General features: G+C 39.2%; 2 protein-coding genes and 1 pseudogene across 3 annotated transcripts in view; 2 read left to right on the top strand and 1 right to left on the bottom strand.

Annotated features, from left to right (window-relative positions):
* Window positions 1-26,110, top strand: part of LOC148367311 (uncharacterized) — a 45,547-nt gene that overhangs the window by 13,397 nt on the left and 6,040 nt on the right. The window contains exon 1 of one of the 2 annotated variants that reach the window (XM_088334173.1): window positions 21,673-21,881. The exons of the other annotated variant lie outside the window; for it this stretch is intronic. The gene's annotated coding sequence lies outside the window, so the exon portion shown is untranslated. Of the gene's footprint in view, window positions 1-21,672; window positions 21,882-26,110 lie in introns of those variants that run through there. 2 annotated transcript variants of the gene reach the window in all.
* On the top strand, window positions 10,730-12,838 carry LOC148367312 (insulin-like growth factor 1 receptor pseudogene; annotated as a pseudogene).
* The window catches only part of LOC148367313 (uncharacterized), a 42,900-nt gene continuing 40,200 nt past the window's right edge, over window positions 23,411-26,110 (bottom strand). The window contains exon 14 of the mRNA XM_088334174.1: window positions 23,411-26,064. Coding sequence (XP_088190300.1) covers window positions 26,060-26,064 — 5 coding nt within the window. The 3' untranslated portion in view covers window positions 23,411-26,059. The remainder of the gene's footprint in view (window positions 26,065-26,110) is intronic.

A 26,110-nucleotide genomic window follows, 5' to 3' on the forward strand; every position in this document is an offset into this window, starting at 1 on the left:
AGCATATCTGTCCCTTTTCAAATAAACGAAACCTAAAATGATGCCAACAGTAAAGCATGTAGGTGTCAGTTTGATGGTCTGGGGCTGCTTTGCTGCCTCAGGATCAGGACAACTTGCTATGGTTGACGGAATAAGGAATTATGTTATTTACCAGCAGATCCTGAAGAAGAACCGCTAGCCACCAGTTCACTCCTACAAACTCAAGGACTCTTGCATCATGCATTTGGACAACAATCCGAAACACACCAGCAAGTCCTCCTCTGAATGGCTCAAAAACTACAAAATCAAGGCTCTGAAGGGGCCAAGTCAAAGTCCAGATTTCAAACCAATTGAAATGATGCGGTGTGACCTTAAAAGGGCAGTTCATGCTAGAAAACCCTCCAATATGGTAGATTAAAAACACATTTGCAAAGAAAAGTGGGCCAAAATTCCTCCACAGCATTGTGAAAGACTCATTGCCAATTATCATAAAGGTTTGATTTCTGTTATCGCTGCCAAAGGTGGCCCAACTTGCTTTTTTTTCAGGGAGAAATTTTCCTATAGGGCTAGATAGGTTTAGATTTTTCAAATTTTGATTCAATTCAATTTACCACTGAAAAACATTACCTTAATTTTTGCATGACTTCTAATACATGTCCATAGTTGATCCGTAATCCATGCATAAATACACATTTCATAGTGCTGGGCAGGTGTATTATGCACCTGTCCTCTTGGGCATGACCCGTAAGGTGTAATGACACTTCATTTGATAATGCCATACAAACTAATGCCAGCTGCTGTTAATTCAAATGGATTAAGAAATGCGATGGCAAAGCAAAGCCAGCAGAAAGTGTGTCTGCACATTTTTAAGCAGACTTGTTGAGAATCATGGCACCAATTCCAAAAAAGTAAAAGTATTTTACTCAAAGTTCAATCACTTTTCAATCCTTGAAAGCACGTTATTAAAATGGAAGCATTTTCACGGATTTCAAACACCTGTACAAACCCTGTTACAAAAAGCAGATCAGCCCGAAGGGGCCTGAAAATCAAAGAACAGCAACATGAGTGGCCATTACTGTGTTAACAGAATTGAGTCGTTTCCATTCGAAATCAACACATTAAGCTATCCTCAGAACCGTTTTATGTTCAATCTAGAAAAGCCCAAAAGATCTTTTGGCACTGACAAATAAAGTATGGGGCAACTGTATGTCTGCCAGTCTAGCGAATATCCATCATCATAGATGAATGCCAGCTGAGGTGCTAAGCCCATTGTAGATGCCTGCATCGTTTTCACGCTTCAAAATGCTATTTAGAGCAGTATTACGCATTGTTGCAGTTTGTGTAAAGTCAAAGAGTCAAATCAAATTAAGCTTGTAAAATGCATGCAGTGCAATCTTTGAACTAACATATGGTGAGTACAATGGAAAAAAGGAACATTAAACTTGTTTTTTTGTGGGGTTAAGTTAAGGTATGTTGATAATAGAGAGCATCCAGGTTGGGTCTAACCTAGTATACCTGTATATTTGTCATTATCCTCATTGAGATCACACTTGTACCTGTCTTGCAGAGCAAAATTTGAGTTTGAGTTGTGAACTGAATTGATTGTTTGGACATTGTGATTAACAATAGGGGTGGGAAAATGGATCGGCAATGGATACACAAGTACTTGGATCAGATGGATACTGTTGTCCTCAAATCCATACATCACTCATCCACCAATTTCCGCAAAACACCACTTCTCTATGTAGATAGCGCAGCCATTCTCTTTCTTACCGAGTTCCTTCGGCTAATCTCATTTAGGACTGAAAGGCACACTTTTAACACCTCTCCCTTTCCAGCCTGTTGTTGCATCCTGCCTTCTAGGCAGAAGAGAAGGCCAAATCTATGTGCCCAGGCCCTACCAGAAGCTAAAAATGTCATAGGCAAACAGAAAGTGTGGCACGATGTGGACTAATTTTTTCAACTACACAAAAGAAAAATAGCCAGGCTTAGTTATTGCGGTAAAGTGATCTGTAGCTGTGGGAACACCACAAATTTACGTAAACACATGAAAAAAACATAAACCTGGTAAGAGCAACAAGCTGAAACTACAAATGTAAACATGTTATCGTTCCTGAAAAAAGAGCCCGTAAATTCGTTGTCACTATGGCAATTATGGCAACTATTGTAATTAAAAACTAACTCAAGAGGGTAAGATTCATTTACTGGATGATCGTGACATTTCCAAGCAAGTAGTATCAGATCAGGCATGGAACGATACTATTATCCATTTACTTGGATCAGATCAATAAAGGAACTCCCAGTATCACCCACACCTACTTACCAAAGTTTTGGAAAACACGTTGTCAACATTTAGTTAAAATGCAGAATCGATAATGATGACTGAAAGTAGGATTAAATTAGTAGTTATCAAGACTGCTTTTTCTTACATATCGGCTGGAATGGGTTCACAGGAATATGGGTGGCAAACAAAATGTCCGAAATGTTTGGGCAGCCATTTAGAGACTGAAACGGAGGAAGGCTTTTTGAAAAATTAAGGGTTGTGCCAATATAGTGTATATTGTTTTATTGATTGTATCATTTTCTTATTGATTTGCACTGGGTTCATAAGAAACACAAGACAAAAATTATATTTTTTGGGAATCTGTGATGAGATTTAAAACAACTGTTTGTGCCTCTTTGATGCAACCTTAATTCAAATCAAAACTGAAATTCAAAAATTACACTGGGATTGAAAGATTATTGTTAAATCAACTCAAAATTGTATGCTGCCTTGATTTTAATGAATCAATTGGGAATAAATATCTGACCTTAATAAACCTTTTATACTATGTCTTTTTAAAATATACATTACCTTTCAAAATTATGTTCGTTCACTTTTGATAATATGACTAAAAGATGGGGCCGCACGGCGGGGCAGTGGTTAGCGCGTGTGCGGCACAGATCTGAGGTTGTGGGAACCTCCTGCGTGGGTTTAAATCCAGCTCCCGGCCTTACTGTGCGGAGTTTGTATGTTCTCCCCGTGCTTGCGTGGGTTTCCTCCGGGCACTCCGGGTTCCTCCCACATTCCAAAGACATGCATTTCAGGTGGATTGGCCGGTCCAAATTGTCTCTAGGTGTGAATGAGCGAGTGAGTTGTCTGTCCCAGTGTGCCCTGCGATTGGCTGGCAACCAGTTCAGGGTGTCCCCTGCCCACTGCCTGATGATTGCTGGGATGGGCTCCAGCACCCCCGCGACCCTACTGAGGATAAGCAGTGCAGCTGATGAGATGAGACTAAAAGATGGACATTTTCCCAACCTATATATACTATCATTATAATAGTTTTGGTGGGGGAATGTATGTTGTTGATGTTCTAGTTTTGGCCAGGCAGAAATCTAAATAGAAGGCACGATAAGCTAGCGCACTGTAGCAGGCCATCCAACCGACATGGCAACATTCTTTTCATTCCCATTACTCTGTTGCAAATTTTACAATATGGTAATGAACAATGTACAACAGAAGATTGAAACACTCTTTATTTTGGAGTTTGTGACCCCCAACACAGAATGGTCTATAATAGTGGTCCACCGGGTGGTCGACTAGTACAGGGCCGTGGGGAGTTTAATCATTGGGCCTGATGGATTTAAACTCTAAAGATGTTATTCTACTATTGCACAAGCTTCTTTGCATACAATGCGCCTTTCTTGCTTGTGTGTGAAGAAGGAGGAAACAGGATAACACCTAATTTGCGGCCAGATAAGGGACCTCTCTGACCGCAGGCTCACTTAGTTTTTGTTTGCTATAGATAACATGTTATCGTATAAACAGGTCTCAACTGTTTGTTTTGTCACTCCCACTTCCCTTGCCAGAAAAGACCTTATGTAAATTAGGGCCTTCCGAACACAATAAAAAGACAAGGAGCATAAGAATATTTCAGAGTATCCAGCAGACTGCCTTAGGGTAGACTATGGATATTTCTCCTTGCAAGTAAATCAAATATCACGTTCTCTCTGTCTTTTTTGTATATAGGTTTTGTACATCTGTTGGGTTAAACCTGACATTTATTTGGTCCTTCGAAAGCCGGATTCCAAGATACCTGACGATCCCAGCGTGTGAGTAAAGATCCAGGCAAGTCTGTGGCCACAGCATTAAGACCCTTTTCGGGACTGGTCCTTTCCTTACAAGTTGGGATCCGAAGGTTGACGGAAAGTCCAAGGACTCAGAGAACTGTGAGTAAAACTTTTATTTTAAAAAGGAATGCATGTGACTAAAGTAAAAGGGTATGAGTGTGAAGAATTCAAAACAGAGTTAAGAAAATAAATCCTAACAATCCTAGGCACTATTAGGTAAAAGAGAAACGTGGCCAGTGGGCCTTAAGACACAGTGAAGTCTTAAGTAAGAGGGCAAGGGTTCCTCTAAGTAAAAGGGCAAGGGTTCCTCTTTGTTTAAAAAGAACTCAAGGGAAGTTCTTTGTTCTTCAAAAAGAGTGAAAGTGAGTGTGAAAGAAAATACTATTACCACTAGGTAATTGTATTTTATACCAAAGCAACAGGGAATAAATGGTGAGCCTTTGTGGATGCATGTAGGCAAGAAAACTCCACCTGGGAAAAAGGTAGAAGTGAGTTTTACCACAAAAGGTTATTTATCACCATCCTGTTGAAAGAGAAACTCAGTGTTAGAATACACTAGGTATTAAAAACCACTGAGTCCAAATTTAGTTCTAAAAATGGGAAAGGGGCAAAGTAAAGCAAAACAGAAGCTTTTAGAAGATTTTTCGTGCAAAGACTGGAAAGTTATTGAAAAGGAAGATTCCTCAGCAATAGAACCCCTATGTTACTGGATAAAACAATATAACTTTAATGGGAAGTTGTCCACAGCAGGCATTAGAGAACTGCAACAAAAAATAAGAAACAAATGCAAACAGAAAAATAATGAGATGAGAAAAGAAGGTTATGAACAGACACAAGTCTGGATAAAAATAGCAAGACAGGAGAGAGAGGATATAGAGGAATGCATAACGCAGATAGAAAATCTAAGGCGATCTTATCATCTAAACGGAATGGAAGTACAGCGAGTTTGGATGACACAATTAGGGCCAGATTGGTTCCACGTAAAAGTAGCATACTCTCCAACTAATGACGCTAACCCTCCCGTGATACTTGCACCCGAATCTGAACGATTGACACAAAAGGTGACCCCTCTCCTAGAAAGAATCAGAACTAAATACAGGAAAAGAGCAAATTACAATGAAATAGGGAGATGTAAACAAAAACCAGATGAGCCATTTGATGAATACAGAGTAAGAATGGAAAAGGTGTTTAGGGCACATAGTGGGTTAGAACCTGGTGATGGAGCTGACGAGGGCCCCTATAAACAACAATTAAAAAATGCATTGCACTCAGGCTCCTTACCAGAGTTTAGTGGATGGGTAAATCGCCACTATATAAGCATGAATGGAGGAACACTTGCAGAATACATAAATCATGCCCTCCATGCTGAGAAAGTGATCAAAAGTAAGAAAGGGGAGAAGAAGCCATCAACAATTTTCTACCAAGAAGATGAAGGAACCACAGTGTTCTTTCAACAATCTAGAGGTAGAGGCAGAGGTTTTGGATCACGTGCAAGCAATAAACCTAGAACCTGTTGGTCTTGTGGGAAGGAAGGGCATATTGCTATAAATTGCAGAAGCAACCCTTCCCCACAAGACCATCAGAGTGCATGACTAGGCCCGGAACCAGGACCAAAGCCTGAAATGAAATTTGAGATAGAGATAAAGCTAAAGGATAAAAATGAGGAAGAGGAAGAATATCTTTTCAAAACTCGCCATGAGAGATTTGAAGAAGAGGTTTTAAACTTAGAAAACATACTCTATAAAGAGAAAATAAGAAACCTAAATCACCAAATTTTGTTAAATTTATTAGAAGTTTGATTGTTTGGGCCCTGTGTATGTCTTATGTTATATGTTTGTCTGTCTTACTTGTCAAAAAGAAAGCTAAACGCTAAAAAAAGTACGTTTTCAAAAGAGCTGAGATTGTTTAAAGAGTGATATTTAAGAAGAATTGATAGAACAGATTAAAGGAGTTGGAAAAAGTAAATTTTTTGAGGAATAGGTGTTCACCATAAGGGTGTTTAACACAGGCACTGGGGGCCACAGATGGTTCTGGAGATTTTCTTGCGGTCCGAATTTTTTAGTTGAAAATCGATAAATTAAAAACTGAGAAATTTAGGGAAAAAATGAGTGAGTTATTTTAGATGCGTTAATTCAAGATAATGACAGAATAATACAGAAAAAGATAAGATATTCCTGTTTTCAGTAAAAAAAATTGGTAAAATAAGGACTCGGAAGACTAGAAAAAATCTATTTGAGTGAATTGGAATAAATTAATTTGAGATAAAGGCATTTTTATACAAAAAGTATTGAAAAAGCGTTAATAAATAATTTATTTTCAATGAATATGGAGGAAAAATGTATTGAGTGGAATACAAATGAGTAATATAACTTGTTGCACATCAATACATGTGATTTTCACATTAAATAAGTGAAGCTAAAATAGTAGATTTAATTGGTTTGAAGGAAAACATTAAAATTGAGTGAGATGATTATACGTCATTTTCGCATTAAACTGGTGAGCTAAAAAGCTATTGTGAGAGAGCGTGTAAGGAAGGAATGTTATGTTGAGAATGGATTGTTGGCAGAACAGGTAGGGAAGTTACAAATACAGAAAGATAAGAGTAAGTAAAAGAAGGTATAAAGGGAAAAGAAAATAAATATTAAGAAAAGGAGCATACAAAAAAAAAGAAAGAGAAACATAAAGGGGAAAGTTAATTAAATATCAAAAAAGATAATTGGTTGAAAATTAAGTGAGACTAACCGTAATACCATAGATTGGGACAAATAACTTTACTTTTTCAACATTGAATTGTGTTAAGTCTAGATGACTAAAAAAGCAAATGGGTGAGAGTGAAGCACATTATAGAGTGCTTTTGGAGGTCTTCGTTGATTTGAAAAGCGCTGTATAAATGCAGACCTTTTACCATTTATAACATTACTTTTATAGAAAAGCTACAAATATAAAAGAATATTATTTCAAGGGGATGAATATCTAATTAAATGCTAATAAGCATGGACATAATATGTTGTTTTGCTTTAGAAGAAGAAGAAAGAAATACCACAATATTTATACACAAATAATATTACAGAGGAGAAAATGTACGGTATTGGGTAGCAACAGGCGTTAACACATGGTTCAGCGATTCTACTGGACTATCCAGGAAGTCAGTATTCTAGACTATAATAGTAAACTCAGGAGTACATCTGAAAAAAAAAAGAAGGAATGACACATTTACTTTACTAAGGAACAGCAGGAGCTATTAAAACAAATTCCTAATAAACTATGGTCCCAGGGACCCACATATGCAAGACTAGTAAAAGTAGCACAAACTATAATAATAAGACCCAAAACAGAACATCGGCCCAGAATAAAACAATATTCTTTAAAACCAGATGCAATGGAAGGAATATAACCTGTAATAGAAGATTTAAAGAAGGTGGGAGTACTAGTAGAATACGCTGAGTCACCCGTAAACACACCGATATTTTCTGTAAATGAGGCACCCCATCAACATGATGGACAATTGTTCAGGATTTGATAGCAGTAAATAATACAGTGATCCAAAGGTCCCTGTTTGGTGGATCCACACACGCTATTGAACTCACTGAACCCAAAGGCCAAGTATTTCACAGTGGTAGATATAAGCAACGCATTCTTCTCAGTACCAGTGCATAAAGACAATCAATTTTGGTTTACGTTTACGTTTAAAGGGAAAATATATACCTACACCAGATTACCTCAAGGGTATTGTGAAAGTCCAATAATTTACTCTCAAGTAAGTTTCGAGCCTCTAAATAAGAGCCAACTACTAATTTATGTAGATGACATATTAGTAGAATCAGGAAAAGAAAAAGAATATTGCATACTAAAGAGCAGGAAATCTGAGTCATTTCAAATAATCAAAATTTTGAAATGAGTTTGAAAATAACGACGTATTAACACAGAAAAAGAAATAGTAAGATTGGAAATTAAATTTTCCGTTTTAATCTCTAAATGAAATGTGCTTTGTTCTTAAAAGGAAAAAAAGGACACACAAGTATTAATTCAGATAAGGTCATGTTTATTTGTATAGCTCTTAATCTCTAAGGATATTAAGGGGCTGCAAAGAGAAAATACTATTGCAAACCGAAGATTATGATAATAATATAATATAATACAATGCGAGTTGATAAGGCAATTTATTAGTGACAAGTATATGTTGTTTTATATTGAATCAATGAGAAAAGATAGTTGATTATGATTGAAGAGAGAGGAAATGACAATTAAAAAAGATTTGACGTTGAGTTCCATTTGGCATTTTTGAGATTTTTGATGTTTAGGCAGTGTGATGGTTTGGAATTTTGATAAGTTTAGCGCCAAGGACAAGATCCCCTAGGAGGACAACTGATAAAAAGTCTTTCAAGAGAAGGTGAAATAAGCCACGCTTAATTTTTAAGTATAAGCATGTTACAATTAACAAATGATTGATAAATACGTAACAAATGCTGACTTATAGTTAAAAAGAAACAATTTCTATGGAAGGAGTGTTTTCAGAAGATAACGAGAAACTGATTGAGCTTGAGTAGGTATGATCATAGGAATTTAAAAATAGCAGATTAATTATCTTGAGACAGATCATGAAAATTTTAAAAAATGTATATCTGCATGGATAAAAAAAAAAAAAATGTTTTCATTTAACTAAAAGAAAAAAGGAAACAGAACGTGAACAAAAAGAAAAAGAGGCTAAAATAACAGAGAAAGTATTGTTTCGTAGGAAAGAAAGATGAAACAGGAAAAAGGAGGACAGGCTATGCTGTAGTAACACATGATAAAGTATTAAAGGCAGAAGCATTAACTCAACATTGTTCAGCTCAAACTGCAGAATTAGTGATCCTAACAGAAGCCTGCAAACTTATGAAAGATAAAATAGCAACAATACACACAGATAGCCAGTATGCCTATGCAACAACTCACACGTTTGCACAACACTGGAAAAATAGAGGTATGATAACATCAACAGGAAAACCAGTGACACATGCAAAACTGCTAACAGAACTATTACAAGCAGTGCAGCTGCCAAAACAGTTAGCTATATGTAAATGTGTGGCCCACACACCAGAAACAAACCCAGTTTCAAAGGGCAATGCATTTGCAGATAAAATAGCAAAACAAGCTGCACAACGAGAAATAACAGTTCTAAGTCTAACAGAAAATGCCTTAAAAAACAAAATACTACAAGAAATGCAACAACAATCGCCTAAACCAGAGCAAGAACTCTGGAAAAGAAAAGGAGTACACCTAAAAGATGGAATCTGTAAATGACAAGAAGATAAACCAATCCTACCAAAAAATCTATATAAATGGGCAGAAATATTGAGACATGGGAAGACATGTCTCAACAGGAGGGATGTAGGATTGATTAACCAGATATTGATAACCTATGGTTTTAACTCTTATTAAAAAAAATAATAATAATAAAATAAAAAATTGTAGAACATGTTTGATATGTGCAAAGCACAATGCTCAGGGTAATCTAAGACCAAAGAGAGGACAGTTTCCAAAGATAGAGAACTGTAATTAATCACCTTTTATGGACTTTATAGAACTTAACAATAGTGAAGGGAAAAAGTTATGTTTAATGATAATAGGTTCATTCTCAAAATGGATAGAGCTTTTTCCTACAAAACACCCAGATGCGCTAACAGTAGCTAAAGCATTATGCCAAGACATAATTCCATGTTATGGGATTCCAGAAAAGATCTATAGTGATAATGGTTCATTTTGTAAATTAAAAACTTAACTAAAATAGGCATTTCATATAGACCTAAAATATCACTGTGCTTATCACCCACAAAGTGCAGGGTTGGTGGAAAAAAAAAAAAGAATGGAACTATAAAAAAATAGACTTAGGAAGTGTATGGAAGAAACCAAAAGACTATGGACTAAATATCTAGAATTAGTAAAACTGTATATTAACATCACCAGTACAAATGTGCTAACACCATATGAAGTAATATTTGGTGAATTACCATTCTTTAAAAATATGTGGGAAACTGATGATGAAAGTACTCTGGCTGATTACATGAGAAAAATGTTGCAGCACCAGAAGCAACTAGCAGATCCTAATGAGAACGATGATACACTTTCTATGTCTCCACAGGAAAGCCAATTAGTTGAACCAGGTGATTGGGTTCTGATAAAAAGCAGTAAAGATTGCAGAAAAACACATGAGCTCATTTGACACACTGTAAGAAAGTAATTAAGCATGAGTAAAACAACTGTTTCGATGTTTCTATTTTAGCATACGCTTTGATTGTTCTTAGGCGTCATTGTAATAGCACTGTGGTACCTACTGGAGAGCTGTTATTCCTCAACAAAACTTTCAGAGGAAGTCTGGCTACAAAGGGGGCTGCAATTATAGTTTGCAGTCGTCTCAAACCAGTGAAGATTGTCCACAACTCTGGAAGTGTTAGGAGGAATTGCAGATCTGCAGGTAGAATGCTAACAGGTAGAATGGTAGCGGTAGGCGAATTGATAGTAGCAATTATAGCAACGTTTTTATTGTTGTTTGAAGAAAACCTTAATGTGCAAAAGAGAAGAAGAAAAAGTAAAAGAACTCTCAGGAAGACAACTGGGATGGCGTTCCCCAGGTTTCTCCAAGAACCCCACGGGCGCTGAGATGCTTTTGCACCCGGCAGTGGTGAAGCCATATTTGACACTCCTTGCTGAGAGCTCCAACCCTGCAACTCTGGAGGGCGCTGCAGGGTCACTTCAAAACCTCTCACTGGAAGTTTGCGGCATACCGTGCTGCAGTGTGGAAGGAAAAAGGACTTTCCATCCTGGTGGAGCTGCTGCGAATGGACAACGATTAATGTGTCCCAGCCGTTGCAAGCACGCCTGCACCGAAAAAGGCGAATGCTGCCACCGCCAATGTCTGGGCAGTTGCACGCACGCAAACAGCGACACGGCATGCGCCGCCTGCCTGCATTATTACCACGAAGGCCGCTGCGTGCCCGACTGCCCGCCCGGCACTTTCAAGTTCGAGGGATGGCGCTGCATCACCATGGACCTTTGCTCACAAGTTCACCTGCCCAGCGACGTTCACTTCGTCATCCACGAGGGCGAGTGCATGCCCGACTGCCCCTCCGGGTCCGCACGCAACGAGAGTAATCGGATGCTGTGCAGCGCCTGCAACGGCCTATGCGACAAAATCTGCTCCACCTCCGTCATCGACTCGGTGAACGCCGCTCAGTCCCTCAAGGACTGCACCGTCATCGCCGGCAATCTGGACATCAACATCCAGCACCTTCACAACCTCTGGGACTGGACTCAGCACAACCTAACCATCCGTGCGGGACGTCTCTTCTTCCGCCTCAATCCCAAACTCTGCATGTCCGAGATCCACACCATGTGGGAGAAAACCAGCGTCACGGAAAAGCCCCAGGAAGGCGACTTTCGCAATAACGGCGAAAGAGCCAGTTGTGAGAGCCACGTCCTCAGGATTTTGTCCAACAGCACGTCCAGCTATGCCATCCGCCTGATGTGGGAGCGCTACCATCCACGGGATTACAAAGGCCTTATCAGCTTTATGGTCTACTACAAAGAGGCCCCTTCTCAGAACATCACCGAATTCGACGGCCAGGACGGCTGCGGTTCCAACAGCTGGAACATGGTGGACGTGGATCTTCCAAAGGATAATAATACGGACCCCAAAGTCGCCATTCACCACCTCAAACCCTGGACCCAGTATGCCATTTTTGTCAAGGCCATTACCCTGCGGGTGGAGGACAAGCACATTCCTGGTGCAAAGAGTGACATTATTTGAATTCGAACTCGTCTGTCATTGCCGACCGTGCCCAAAGAACCCCGTGCCTACGCAAATTCATCCACGAAGCTGCTGGTCAAATGATCGCCGCCTCTTTTTCCCAACGGCAACCTAACCTACTACCTCGTCAGATGGCAGCGGCAGCCAGAAGACCGAGAGCTATACCTGCACAATTACTACTCCAAAGAGCTGAAGATCCCGATCCGGATCCCTGCCACGGGATTTAGCGACATGGAGGAGATCAGCAAGCCCACCAAGTCGGAATTGTCCGGGGCCAAGAAGGGTCCTTGCTGCGTTTGCCCAAAGACCCCAGAGGAGAAGGACCGGGAGAAGGATGACCGCGTCTTTCTCAAGCTCTTTGAGAACTTCCTCCACAACGCCATTTTTTTTGCAAAGACCTCAAGATCGTCGTCGCCGGGACCTTTTTGGCCTGGCAAATGCCACTTCCTTACATTTTCCAGATCTTTTTTCAGAAGTTTTTGACTACGGTGAATCAGACGACAAAGTTTAACCTCTAAGTGTAACATGAGTACTATAACATGATTCTGTAACTGAAAATCGAGAGAAGAAGTTATTGGATGACAAAGAGAAATAGTGCAAAGTGAATAAACAGGAGGGAAATGATGGATTTAAACTCTAAAGATGTTATTCTACTATTGCACAAGCTTCTTTGCATACAATGCGCCTTTCTTGCTTGTGTTTGAAGAAGGAGGAAACAGGATAACACCTTATTTGCGGCCAGATAAGGGACCTCTCTGACCGCAGGCTCACTTAGTTTTTGTTTGCTATAGATAACATGTTATCGTATAAACAGGTCTCAACTGTTTGTTTTGTCACTCCCACTTCCCTTACCAGAAAAGACCTTATGTAGATTAGGGCCTTCCGAACACAATAAAAAGACAAGGAGCATAAGAATATTTCAGAGTATCCAGCAGACTGCCTTAGGGTAGACTATGGATATTTCTCCTTGCAAGTAAATCAAATATCACGTTCTCTCTGTCTTTTTTGTATATAGGTTTTGTACATCTGTTGGGTTAAACCTGACAGGCCCTACAGAAAGAAATCTAAGTTCCATTATGTTTTTACCTAGGGGCAGCACGACGGGGCAGTGGTTAGCGCGTGTGCGGCACAGTTCTGAGGTCTTGAGATCGAACCTTCCTGTGTGGAGTTTGCATGTTCTCCCCGTGCTTGCGTGGGTTTCCTCCGGGCACTCGGGTTTCCTCCCACATTCCAAAAACATGCATGTCAGGTTAATTTGCCGGTCCAAATTGTCCCTAGGTGTGACTGAGCGAGTTAATTGTCTGTCCCTGTGTGCCTTGCGACTGGCTGGCAACCAGTTCAGGGTGACCCCTGCCCACTGCCCGAAGACAGCTTGGATAGGCTCCAGCACCCCGCGATCCTACTGACGATAAACGGTGCTGATGATGGATGGATGGATGGATGTTTTCACCTATTGTTTTACTGAAACTGCTATGTTTCAGACTGAACTTGAACCGGGGCTTTGAGGTGGTACGAGAGAATCAAAATAAGGGTTGTTCACACGAGCGGGCACATGTTCCTATCAGGTGGTGCAATTGTAACATCGGAAGCAAGGATTCCCACTCGCCAAAGACATAATATGGGATGAATAGAACTTTTCAGATTTTAGCCAATCAGCATGGATGGTGGTCCATATGTCATGTTGAATGATTATATGCATAGATCCTTATGTCACTGAAACAACACAGAAACCACATAAATTATATAAGTATAAGCTTTTTGCACGGTTGGTTCATTTGGTGGGTTTGTATTTTTAATTACTTGGAGTTTGACTTTCTTTGCTTTGAAAGTAACTACGTGTGTTAAGTGACAAATTACTGTATAAATGACATTGAAACCAAACCCCTAAAACCGCTTCAAAATAGCCAAACAATAGTAAAAATAGAAGAAAGTGTTGACACTAGCCTGTGAAAGCAATATGAAACCTTTCATATTTCTTGGCTGGTGCAATCTTGAGAGCATGCAAACACTAAGCTCAGATACTACGTATCCATTTTGTCTTTAGACTTCAAATAATTTGATTTCCATTTCTATTTCTAGTTTATGTACGTATTGCAAAAAAAAGATTACAAATAAAAAGGCCAATATTTGGCACACTCCATAAATTTTGTGCTCATGTTCGCCCCAATGAGTTTGTTGTTCCTGTATAAGTGCCAATACACACTGCCTAAAATTCGCTACTGGTGACACACAGTCAAATATGCACATATAGCTGACCCCTTTTTTCCAATTTTGTTTTATAGCTGAAAACAGCTCAGGTGCGAGTATATACGGTGGGGAGAATATCTCCATGAGGAGGATTTCAGCGACCTCATACTCTGTGCTAGAGACAGCGTAATAGTAAATGTTTATAGATGTAAAACGCTTAACCTTCTTAATCGTTATCCATCCATCAACTGCACCGCTTATCTTCACAAATGGGCAGAGGACACCCTGAACCGGGTTGCCAGGGCGCACAGAGACAAACAACTCACTCGCTTATTCACACCTAGGGACAATTTGAACAGGCGAATTGACATTTTGGAATGTGGGAGGAAACGGGGATCACATGCAAACTCCAAACAGGGAGGCTGCAGTAGCTGGAATTGTACTCTGAACCTCCGCACCATGGAACTGCGCGCTAACCACCTGGCAAATATTATTAAATATTACATTATGAGCTGAGGAGGAACAAGACTCAATAAGAAGACGCCGAAGTCAAGTCAAGTAACTCACCATGTTATACTGATAATGGAGTTATAAATTAGTAATAAAAACATGTTACATTACTTGTCACCGAAAAAAGTAATTGCGTTCCTGGAATGCGTTCCTTTATAATGCGTTAGTCCCAATGCTGGTGATAGTATATGTGGATGTGCTAATAAAGTAAGTCTAAATAAATTATGTTCTATAAAATGTTCAACAAAAAAACCCATGGGATTTTGCAACGTTACAAATGTTGGGTATTGTGTTAATAAAGCTGCTGCAAATAACAAAAATCTGTTCTACTACTTCATGGCCCATGTCTGTTCATTTTTTTTACAAATTTCTACCACAGTTTTTTTTTTTTTTTTAATTTATATAACTACTTTTCATATATAAACAAACTTCCCCCCAAACACCCTCCCTTTAACAATAAATGCAAGAATACATGGTGGAGTACAGAGAAAGCCTGTGAGTAAAATCACCCAGGGAGAACTTATTGGCACTAAAAAGAGTGACAGTCCTCTGGCACAGGCAAGGACCCCAGACTTTGATTGACAGAGGCAGGCCCCACACAGAGTGTAGACCAGAAATCCCAAACTCAAATTTCTTGTGGACCGCCGGGTGAGATTGGGCCGCATTAGGTTTTAGATAAGTTAATTTTATGACTGGACGCCAGTTGTTTATTTTTACTAAAATTGCATTTTTGTTTTGACTATTACAGACTATTTAAGTCATTGTCACCAGTGGCCATGTGTTTTTTTTTTTTTGGTTTTCACACTCTTTAGGGCAGATATGCTTATGTAACCAATGTGATTTCATAAAAATAACTCAGGGGAGGGCCTTTAGAACAGGTTTTTTATCCGAAGGTTTGCCTCACTGTTCTCCTTGCAAGTTTAAAATCACCTCTTCTTATTTTGAGTGTCTACTAAAATGTCAAACTGTTTATAAAAGATGATAAAGACACCATGTGCTTCATTATGGAAGAAACGATCAAATGATTTGATGCAATTATATATATATATATATATATATATATATATATATATATATATATATATATATATATATATATATATCTCATCTCATTAGCTGCACCGCTTATCCTCAGTAGGGTCATGGGGTGCTGGAGCCCATCTCAGCAATCATCGGGCAGTGGGCAGGGGACACCCTGAACTGGTTGCCAGCCAATCGCAGGGCACACGGGGACAGACAACTCGCTCGCTCATTTACACCTAGGGACAATTTGGACCGGCCAATTCACCTGAAATGCATGTTTTTGGAATGTGGGAGGAAACCGGAGTGCCCGGAGGAAACCCACGCAAGCACGGGGAGAACATACAAACTCCGCACAGGAAGTCTGGAGCTGGATTTTAACCCACGCAGGAGGTTCCCATGACTTGAACTGTGCCGCACATGCGCTAACCACTGCGCCGCCGTGCTATATATATATATATATATATATATATATACCACTGCGCCGCCGTGCTATATATATATATATATATATATATATATATATATATATATATATATATATATATATATATATATATATATATATACTACAAATTCACTCACTTTAAAGAGGCCTGTTATTGTCAACATGGGTAAACCTCAACCATAAAAAAAAGTGTTCACATTTTTTGATTTTTAGAGAATTTATTTCCAAATGACAATGGAAAATAAGTATTTGGTCACCTACAAACAAGCAGGAGTTCTGGATGTCATCGAGGTCCAACTTCTTCTTACAAAGAGGCTCCACTTGCTACTTGGCACCTGTTTTAACTCATTATTGGTATAAAAGATACCTGTCCTCAACTCAGACCAAAGAGCTGTCGTAAGTCCCCAGAGATGAAATTGTAGACCTGCACCAGGCTAAGAAGACTGATTATACAATAGGTAAAACACTTGGTATAGAGAAATCAACTGTGGAAGTGAATATTAAAAAAGTGGAAGACACACAAGATCACTTATAATCTTCCTCGATCTGGGGCTCCATGCAAGATTTCAGCCCGTGGCATTAAAATGATAAAAAGAACAAAGAGCAAAAATACTAGAAACACAAAGAGGAATGGGGCGATGCATCAGGGATTTTGAGTAATGATTTCTTTCAATCAGCAAAGGCATTGAAAATGAGACGTGGCTGGGTCTTTCAGCATGACAAAAATCCAAAATGCACAGCCTTGGTGACAAAGGAGTAGCTTCGTAAAAAGCATTTCAAGATCCTAGAATGGCCCAGTTAGTCCCAAGAATTAAACCCCATAGAAAATCGATTGAGGAAGTTAAAAGTCTGTGTTGCCCAACGACAGCCCCAAAACATCGATGCACTGGAGGAGATCTGCATGGAGGAATAAATACAAAAATACCAGCAGCAGTTTGTGAAAAGCTTGTGAAGAGTTACAAAAAATGTTTGGCCTCTGTTATTGCCAACCAAAGGTTCATAACAACTTTTCGTTTTATCCAAATACTTAATTTCCAACATGATTTGCATTTTTTTTTTTCATATTTTGTCTTTCATGGTTTCCTGTGTTGACAACTACAAGCCTCTCTAATATTTTTAAGTGAGAGCACGTGCATTAGTTGACTAAATACTTGTTTGCCCCACTCAACTTACACTAAAAAAATTATTGCCACTAATGTGCAAGGCACCCCCACCATTGTCTACATGAAGTTAAGAAAACCACTTGACTATCATTCCTCTGAAATGATTATTCATTTTAACAGCTTTATATTTCTAAATCCAATCTCAACATTCAATCACTTGGTGTAAAAATCTGTTGAAAAACAATTATTGAACTCAAGGTCCCCCTTACTTGATGTAACGTAGCCTCGTTGAGGAGCATTGCTAATGTTGATTATACTAACTCCAACACCAAGTTCTTGGCTTTCCTTTTTTTCCTGTTCTAAACATTCCAACCAGCTATAGCCTTGTCTGTCATGTCTGCTTGATTTCCTTCTTTGACAGGGTAAGAAAAAAAAACTTACTGTCTAGGGGCGTATGTGAGCGGGCGGGGTGGGAGTCACCCTAGTAAATAGCAAGCCAATCCTATTGCGGGGTAGACGTACATCAAAGTCATTTTTTTCTCTCCCTTGTCTCTCATGCATGCCTTTCTATTGCCTCTTGTGCATGTCTTGTGCTTTTAACTGCCTTGCAAATACTACATTTAAACTGCAGATAAAACTCGCATTTTACAAGCTTATATAAATGTATTTACTCTCAAGCACTGTAGATAGGGTCACATTTGTGACTTAATTAGTCTGAATTTAGATTCCAGTTAAGCAAATTCGTACAGAGGTTTCATCCATATCAAAATCACACATACCCCAATAATCTTAAACCTTTCATATTAAGGATGGGTCCTTTGGATTCTGTCCCCTATGCCTGTGTGGGCTTGATTGAGGCGTTCCGGTTTCCTCCGATATTCCAAAGACATGCATGACAGGTCAATTGGTGACTCTAAATTGTCCCTAGGTGTGAGTGAGCGAGTGGATGGTTGTCTGTCTTTGTGTGCCATGTGACTGGCTGGCAACCAGTTCGGGGTGTGCCCCTGCCCATCGCACCCCCACAACCCTGGTGAGAATGAGCGGAATGCTTTTGTCAGAACTTCCTATGTAATCTCCTTTGCAGGTGTCTAATATTAAAAACAGAATAAAAACAGACAGGGCAAACACTGTTCAAATCAAAGAGGAAACAAACTTAGATGAAAAAGTATTGCGCCAGAAATAGATCCTTAGGAAACCATACATTTAGTTTGAACGGCCATAACGGCAAACATATTCAAAGTAAGAGAAAAAAAACATCAGTGAGATAGGAATAAAACCAGTGAGGAGCAGTGGCAAAGATGCCCACTAACATTCCAAATATATTTAATAAAATGTGGTGGTAAAACAAATTCAACAAGATTTGAAACCTGAAACTCAGAACATAATGCTACCCTTGACTATTTAAACCCTGCCAGGCCATAAATCAGGGGTCACCAACCTTTTTATAGCCGGGAGCTCCTTCTTTGATACTGATGGGATACCAGTTTGTATACATTTCTACTAACTTTTATGTTAGTACAAATATTGTTACTATACCATTATAACGATGTTACTAGATTGGCATTATTAGGGGTTTGGCAGAAATAAGCTTGGTTACCCATAGTCTTCCTCAAAAAACAGCACTGTCCCAGTGCAGTGATGATTTATAGGTGAATTTGAAAAAGATTAATTCAGATTGATCATGTATGTAAAAGTGTTGATCAGTAGACTGTAGAGAAAAACATCTTTTACCTCAGCATTTTGTTGGTTCCGGGTACCAGAAGGCAGGTTTTCAAAATAAAGGCTGAAAATAGATTATCAGTTTCTTTTGAAGGTTTCATTACAGAATCTATACTAGGTATAAATGAACCAACAGACAACAGCTGTAGCAATTCACTGGTGCGAAGGCTGACCTGTTTTACAATCATTCTTCTATTAAAAAAAGCAGTCCATTAGCTCATTCAAAATCTATTACAAACAGTTGAATGGAGCACTATTCTACTGAAGATTATCTCGTCACCTTTGGGGAAGTTTTACTCAAGCCGCTTAACCCTTAATGAGGAAATCAACTGTATTTTGAAAAATTGATGTCTCAACTTCCACTCAACTTTATTGTCAAATATGCTTTATGAACAAGATACAGCACGGATAAAATGACTTCCTCTTGCAGAGTGCAAATATGTAATAATAAGGAATAATACAAATAATAAATAGCAGCAGGAACAAATAGAGGCAAGTTTTCTATTGTCTTTTTTAATAAAAAAACAGAATAGAAAGAATGCATATACAAACCAATACGCATACATATAAAAATACAAAAATATAAAAGTTTAAATTGATAAGTGTGCAACATATTGCTGGAATCTAAATTGAACTGTTTTGCATTCATTTAACAAAGGGCATAGAGATGGTAGGTGGTAGGTCAGGGTGAGAGTTGAGAGTCCTGACAGCATAATGGAAGAAGCTGTCCTTGAGCATGCTGGTTCTGGCTCAAAGAGACTGCAGTTTTTTCCCTGACAGCAGTAGGTTGAAGAGGCTGCGATATCGTGCGGCCACCTGCCTTACTGTTGGCTTTGCGCATAAGGCAGGAGTTGCAGATGTCCAGGAGCAGCATGAGGGGGACATTAACGACTTTTTCCGCTGTTCTCACGATTTCCCATTATTCATTGTGTATCCCAACAAAAGAAGTAAGGTTATATTGTAAAATCAATACAAATTCCCTCCTCTGTATCACTCTACCAGGAGGAGTCAAAATCGCAGAGATGGTGGAAGAGGGGTGCCCTCGACCACCCTGGGACTTGGGGTGTGAGTTTTTTGTATAATTGAGTGAAAGAGAGGTGAGATTAAAAGTTTGTTTCTGAGAAGAAGGTTAAATGTTTGAGTGTGTTCTTGACTCTTGCCACTTCCCACTAGGGTAAGCGTGTACAAACTTTTCAGAAAGCGGGCCAGATTTCGTAGGCTGAAAATGTGCGAGGGCCAAAACTTTCTCGACCATTTTTATGACACAGCTTTTAATAAATTTACCCTCCAAAAAAGGTTTGCTGTGCTTGGCAATTAGTTTCGGAACCTCGTAGTTCACCTTCATAGCATTTTCATTTGCGATGTTCGTTTATTTTGTGTCTCCCTACCAAAAGGGGTGCCAAGGATGCAAAATCAGTTTTACAACTCTTGCTGTAGGTTTAATTGGATCCAACAACAGCAATCAGTCATTCAGAAAGTCAGATATGTTATAAACCTACAAAACAATACACACAATTTACTTTACTTTCATTTAGGGGACCAAATAACCAAGAAAGAAATAAAATGATATATAAATTCACTATCTCAACTCCCCCCGAACATTTGAGCAGAACAACTAAAATACCCAAAAATCCCTGACCGCTGAAGTGGGGTCAAGTGACCGTGCCCCAACATGTGCTTACTGAAATAATAACAACAGTCACACAGGAGCAAAATGGGCAGCACGGCAGCGCAGTGATTAGCGCGTGTGCGGCACAGTTCTGAGGTATTTAGAGCGAACCTTTTTGTGTGGAGTTTGCATGGTCTCCTCGTGCTTGCGTGGGTTTCCTCCGGGCACTTCGGTTTCCTCTCACATCCCCAAAACATGCATGTCAGGTTAATTGGCCGGTCTGAATTGTCCCTAGGTATGAATGAGGAAGTCAGTGCTCTGCCTCTTTGTGCCCTGCGACTGGTTGGCAACCGGTTCAGGGTATCCCCTGCCCAAGGATAGCTGGGACGGGCTCCAGCACCCAGTGACCTTAGGATAAGCAGTGCAGATAATGGATGGACACAGGAGCAAAATGAAGGAAGAGCTACTGGTGAAGTTTTGCTTCGCATGACGTTTTAAGTCATTTTGACTTGAGTTCCAATGCACATTAACATTTGCGCTTCGGTTTCAAACTCTGGACGCGCAGTTGTTTTGGATTTCGGTGAAAAAGATCCTCTAATTTCCACTTGTCCTGGAAGGGGAAGCACTCACAATCAACTCTCCTTTTTTATGTAAAGTCATCAAGTTGGAAATGGGGAAAGTGGCCAAAGGGCTACTGCCACCATCTGGTGAGATGGTAAATTATTTTTTTAAAGGTTTATTTTATACTGCGGTCAACATTAGTGGAGGACCACTTATCATTAACATTATGACAGACGCCTTTGGCCGGTATAAATTTAATCACGGACCGTATTTGGCCTGTGGGCCGGACTTTGGACATGGCTGCACTCGGTTGTCAAGGCTTCAGTTGAAAGATGGACAGACAGACGGACGGACGGACGGATATATATATATATATATATATATATATATATATATTAACATAATGACTAAATATTGGCAGTGACATATTTTATCTGTAAATATGTCACTGCCAATATAAACTGGTCTGAGGGCAATCTATGTGTTTCTTGGGAGCTATCCGGTGCCTCTGGGCCCCTTGTTGGTGAGCCCTGCTACAAACTCCTAATATTAGCATACATGTTAAGTCACACAGTTATTGTTTGTGAAGAAACTTTGCCTTCCTCCAAGTGAGCTCGTTATAGACTGCCTGTAGGGGCTGCACCTTGATCATATCTGAAAACCAGGAGGGAAAAAAACATGTTTCCCTGCAACATGTATTGGAGGCAAGTGTTTTATTTTTGGAGTCCCCACGCCACCGTGACTCTCTCCTTAAGGCTCCAGTTCTCGAAAGGATGAGACGGCCTAGTAGTACTCTGAGCCCGGATTAACAAGCAGAGAGCAGTTTGTCCCAACATCCACTCACCAAAGGTAAAGCAGACAGACGTTGTTGCCTGATTGACAAGCGGGTGATATTTCCATGTATCCTTGTCTGGCCAGGGGCCAGATGCTTCCTTTGTATCGTATCTTGGACTTGCTAGCAGCATGTGGCTAATTGGAAGCCTTTAAATGCATGGTACATAGGTTACAATTGATCCCCCCTCCAAAGAAGTTGCAATATTCTGCATTGTTTTGAAATTGAAATATATTGATCGATTACTTACCAAAATATGCACAACAAAAAAAACAGGTGAACTTTAACTTTTTAACATTGATGTACGGAACATTACTTCTCTTTCAGTCCCCAATTCATAATGGTCAGGTGTTGTATCAACATGACTTCTTTAGATTTACATAAAGCCACAGAAATTTAATGACTTCATTTTGCTCAATGTTGTTATTAAAAGATCATTTGTTGATGTAATGGTACAGTTCTATCGGAGATGATCTTATGCTTTCCACCTTTAAGCTGCTCCAACGTAAGCCAAGACACCCAAGTGCAAAGCCTTAAAAAGGAACATCTCATGTGTCAGCCTTGCCTCCTTGTCATTGCAGTCGCTTGGACAATCCAAATTTGTACTTAGGTTTGACCACATAAACGGTATTCACTTTTACATTTGAATATGGATTTAAATACTTTTTGCATTCCAATGTTTGGTAATTTTAGTTTGAGACAGATTTACACAACTGTTGTAAATGCAAATAAAGTAAACTTTAGGAGACAAGTCAAAGCTTATGAAAGCTTTGAGCAGATTTTGTGCCTCATATTGATTTCCAACTGACTGATGTTGTTTCTGTGAGACGTCACGCAGCAGGTGTGCACTGTCAGAATGTTTGCTCTTATTTCCCTCGGACTAAATTTAGACTGCAAACCTTTTCTAGTGGCAACCATACATACTATTCAAACTGAAACTTGGGGATTCCACGTATCCTCAATGATATGCGGTGTATAAAAGCTATTCATAATAATCAAAGGCGTTAATGGATGCTATGTTTTCCATGAACAACTTGCATTCCTAAGTTTAAATTTTTGTTTCGGAAGCACTCACTCAGTCACTATCACTCCTAAACTGTGCCTCTCTTTACCCTCTTCTGCGTGTGTCGTTTACTTTTATATCATGCCAAGGTCTGTCTCAAATTTGACCGCCTTCTTGGGAGACTATTTTCATAAGAAGCTTGTCATCGGTTCAATGCATCCTCACCATAAGCAGCAGCTTTGCATGCCTTTCTATTTCTAAGAGTATTGGCTTTGCGAGGAAGGCATCATCTTCAGGACCCAATTAAGACTTTCAAAATGTGTAAATGAGTCGGTGATGAGAGCTCAGACTCTAATTTCAGCTACAGATTTAGCTCAGAGATCTAAAGCCAGCTAAAACAATGTCACAGCAGGCAAGAGGAAGCCAAAGAACATGAACTTGACTTGCTGTACGTAAATAGAGATTTATAAAATAAAACAAATCAGAAAAACCACAGCGTTAGAAAAATACTTTTATTTGTTTCCAAGTTAAAGTACAGTCTTAATGAAGTATACGTCTCAAATAAAATGTTTTGTTCTGGTTACAGGTGGCTGATGAGATTACCGTATTTTCACGACTAAGGTGCACATTAAAGTCAAGTGTCAAGCATTAAAATTGAGTGCCACGCCCTATCATGCGCTGCACTCTGTGTGTGTGTTGTAGACTGTGAAACAAAAGACACCAGGAAACTGAGGGGACATGTAAGCATTGCATATAATGTGTAGAGAATTGGAATGTTACTATGAGTATGTGCTATTAACATGCCCATGTGTACAAGAGTGTTCTGTATACATTTCACACATCAAAGTGGTGTATAGTTTATGTCACAATCAATGTTCCCTCTAATTTTCCACGGGTCTGAGCGTTCACACAAAGTCGGTGAGCAGCGCTTGAAACAACAGTGAGCAACCATAATCCCAAGTGTGGCAAGATAATTAATTATCAAACATGTCCAAAACTTGACATCAAGTTACATTTTGCTGAGTTTCCGGCAATGCAAAATTATTTTTCTCTTTTGAATGAATTGACTCATGTACTATTACAAAGGTTGTACGGCCTACAAACGTCATTTGTTCTTAAAATTATTTCACAAGATATCCATTTCTTTTTATTTTCCGATATATTTTGTCGCATAATATTAACATTTTTGGGGGCTTATTTAGTCGGTTGTAAGATACAGAACTGTACTTAATCACATTTTTTAGTAGAAGTACAATGTTGGCAACAAGATTTACTTGATATAATTGGAAATTATTTGAATGCAACGCAAACTTTTTCTGCTTTTTTTCCGTGCTTTTTTTCTACTTTTTTTAAATTCCTGTACAAAAATCTCATTGTGTTTATTTTTTCCTAGCTGTTACTTTTTTTTTTTGTTCTCTATTTTGTCCTACATTTCTTTCTTTTCTTTTTTTCAGTTTTTTTTTTCTAAAGTTTTCCTTTTTTTTCTCTTCCTTTGTTTCTTTTTTTCTCAGCTTTTCACTACTTTTTCATTTTGGTATTTTTCTCTTTTTTGGTCTATTCCCCCTTGCTTTAAGTCATTTTGTGCATAATTTTACATAATATTTGGTCATGTTGGGATTAAAGAAGCAAAAACAACCCGAAGAGCCGTTTAGGACCCGAAAGAGCCGGTTCCTTTAAGTGAGGCGAGCCGAAGACGCCATTTCCCCGACAAACTCTACTAACTTTACTCAACTTCGTTCTCCTTTGACTCGACTTCAAAATACCGCATTTAGGAAACAACGTCAGGGGAATCCGTGTATTTTTACCTTCATGCACTGTAACTTTGACTTGAGTTGCTTCTTAATTAGTAATTTTGAGCCTTGATTTTTGTGCGCTGGCTAGATTTTCTTGTGCGCTGAGAATGTGCGAGCAGTGCGCAATTGTGCACGCGCGCAGCTTAGAGGGGACACTGGTCACAATATACTCACACTTTGTTATCAGATTGTGCCTCTTCGTCTCCCAAGGTCAAGCTTCACACAATTCTGTCGAGTTTTGCACAATTCTACACTGTTGATTTGATTTTTGTTCTGGTGCTGTCTTTTGTTACTTCTCACGTATATATTCACAGAAAACCTCCAATGACACTGTAAGATTGTTAAAAAATACTGCTTAACCTGTGTTGGCATCTTGAATGGTCACGTGATTCCAAAGTCATGATCAACATGTCTCTGAAAATGTCGTCTTGTGTGTGCCGGACAGCACGCGAATGTCATCTCGCTAATGGCACTTCAAGTGTGCACGGCTTTACAGCCGATATCAAAAAGCAACCAAACAAAAAAACAAGCAAAGCATATGAACTCTGAGCCGGCTGTCATTCTGGGAGGCCCAACATAGGAACTTCAACCACTGGACATGCGTGTGAACCGGCCGTTTAAAGAAAGGCTTCTAGTGGAGTGGGTGCGATTGATGACTGATAAATATTAAATTTTTACTAAGAGTGGAAGACAACGCTGGGCGAGTCAGGCTCCAATTTGGAATGGAATCTACATGGTGGGGCTAACATGTCTGCTCGTATTGTTGTCCTGGCTTTCGCAAAGGCTGAGATCATTACCAAGGACATGGAACGTTTCTGACAGTGAATACAGGGAACCTAGGACGTTTGATGTAGCTTTAGCGCAATTGTTCAATTCAGAAAGTGGATTAGGACTGCGATGGATTGATTAAATAAAGAAAATTGGTAAAAAATGTTTCGCTCAGGCTCGATTTTTGTGCTTATTTTATCAGTGTTATTTAATATCCCCACGCCCGTTGATGATTAAAAATGTCACTACTTTGTCATCGATACAGTTCTGCTATGCTTCTCAATTTTTAAATATGGATGCTTGTGTGTTTTAGCACGTTGTTGGTATAAGGGCGGCACAGTAAAAGACACTAAGGAAGGTGAGATATTGGTGTGCGGATTGCATATAAAGCCTGTGCCCTATAATTAGGTGTGTTTTACTTGCGTGCTAAATACAACAATGGCACACAAAATGCAGATTGTGCCTTGGTGTGCGGGGCGCCTTATTGTCATGAAAATACGGTAAAATTTGATGGAGAATCTTTCGAGTGTATGTAGATAACGTTGAAATATATAGATTCATGTATCACATTTCCATTTTTAGCAGAATTATATTACTGGATCCAGTTGGCATGCCTGACTTCTGCTTTTCTTCAGGCTGAAAAACACAAAACACATATTACTGCTCGTCTGGATAGAAAAAT

Source organism: Urocampus carinirostris, chromosome 4 (genome assembly GCF_059441175.1).
Source record: "Urocampus carinirostris isolate Australia breed hairy pipefish chromosome 4, RoL_Ucar_1.0, whole genome shotgun sequence".
Classification (NCBI taxonomy): domain Eukaryota; kingdom Metazoa; phylum Chordata; class Actinopteri; order Syngnathiformes; family Syngnathidae; genus Urocampus; species Urocampus carinirostris.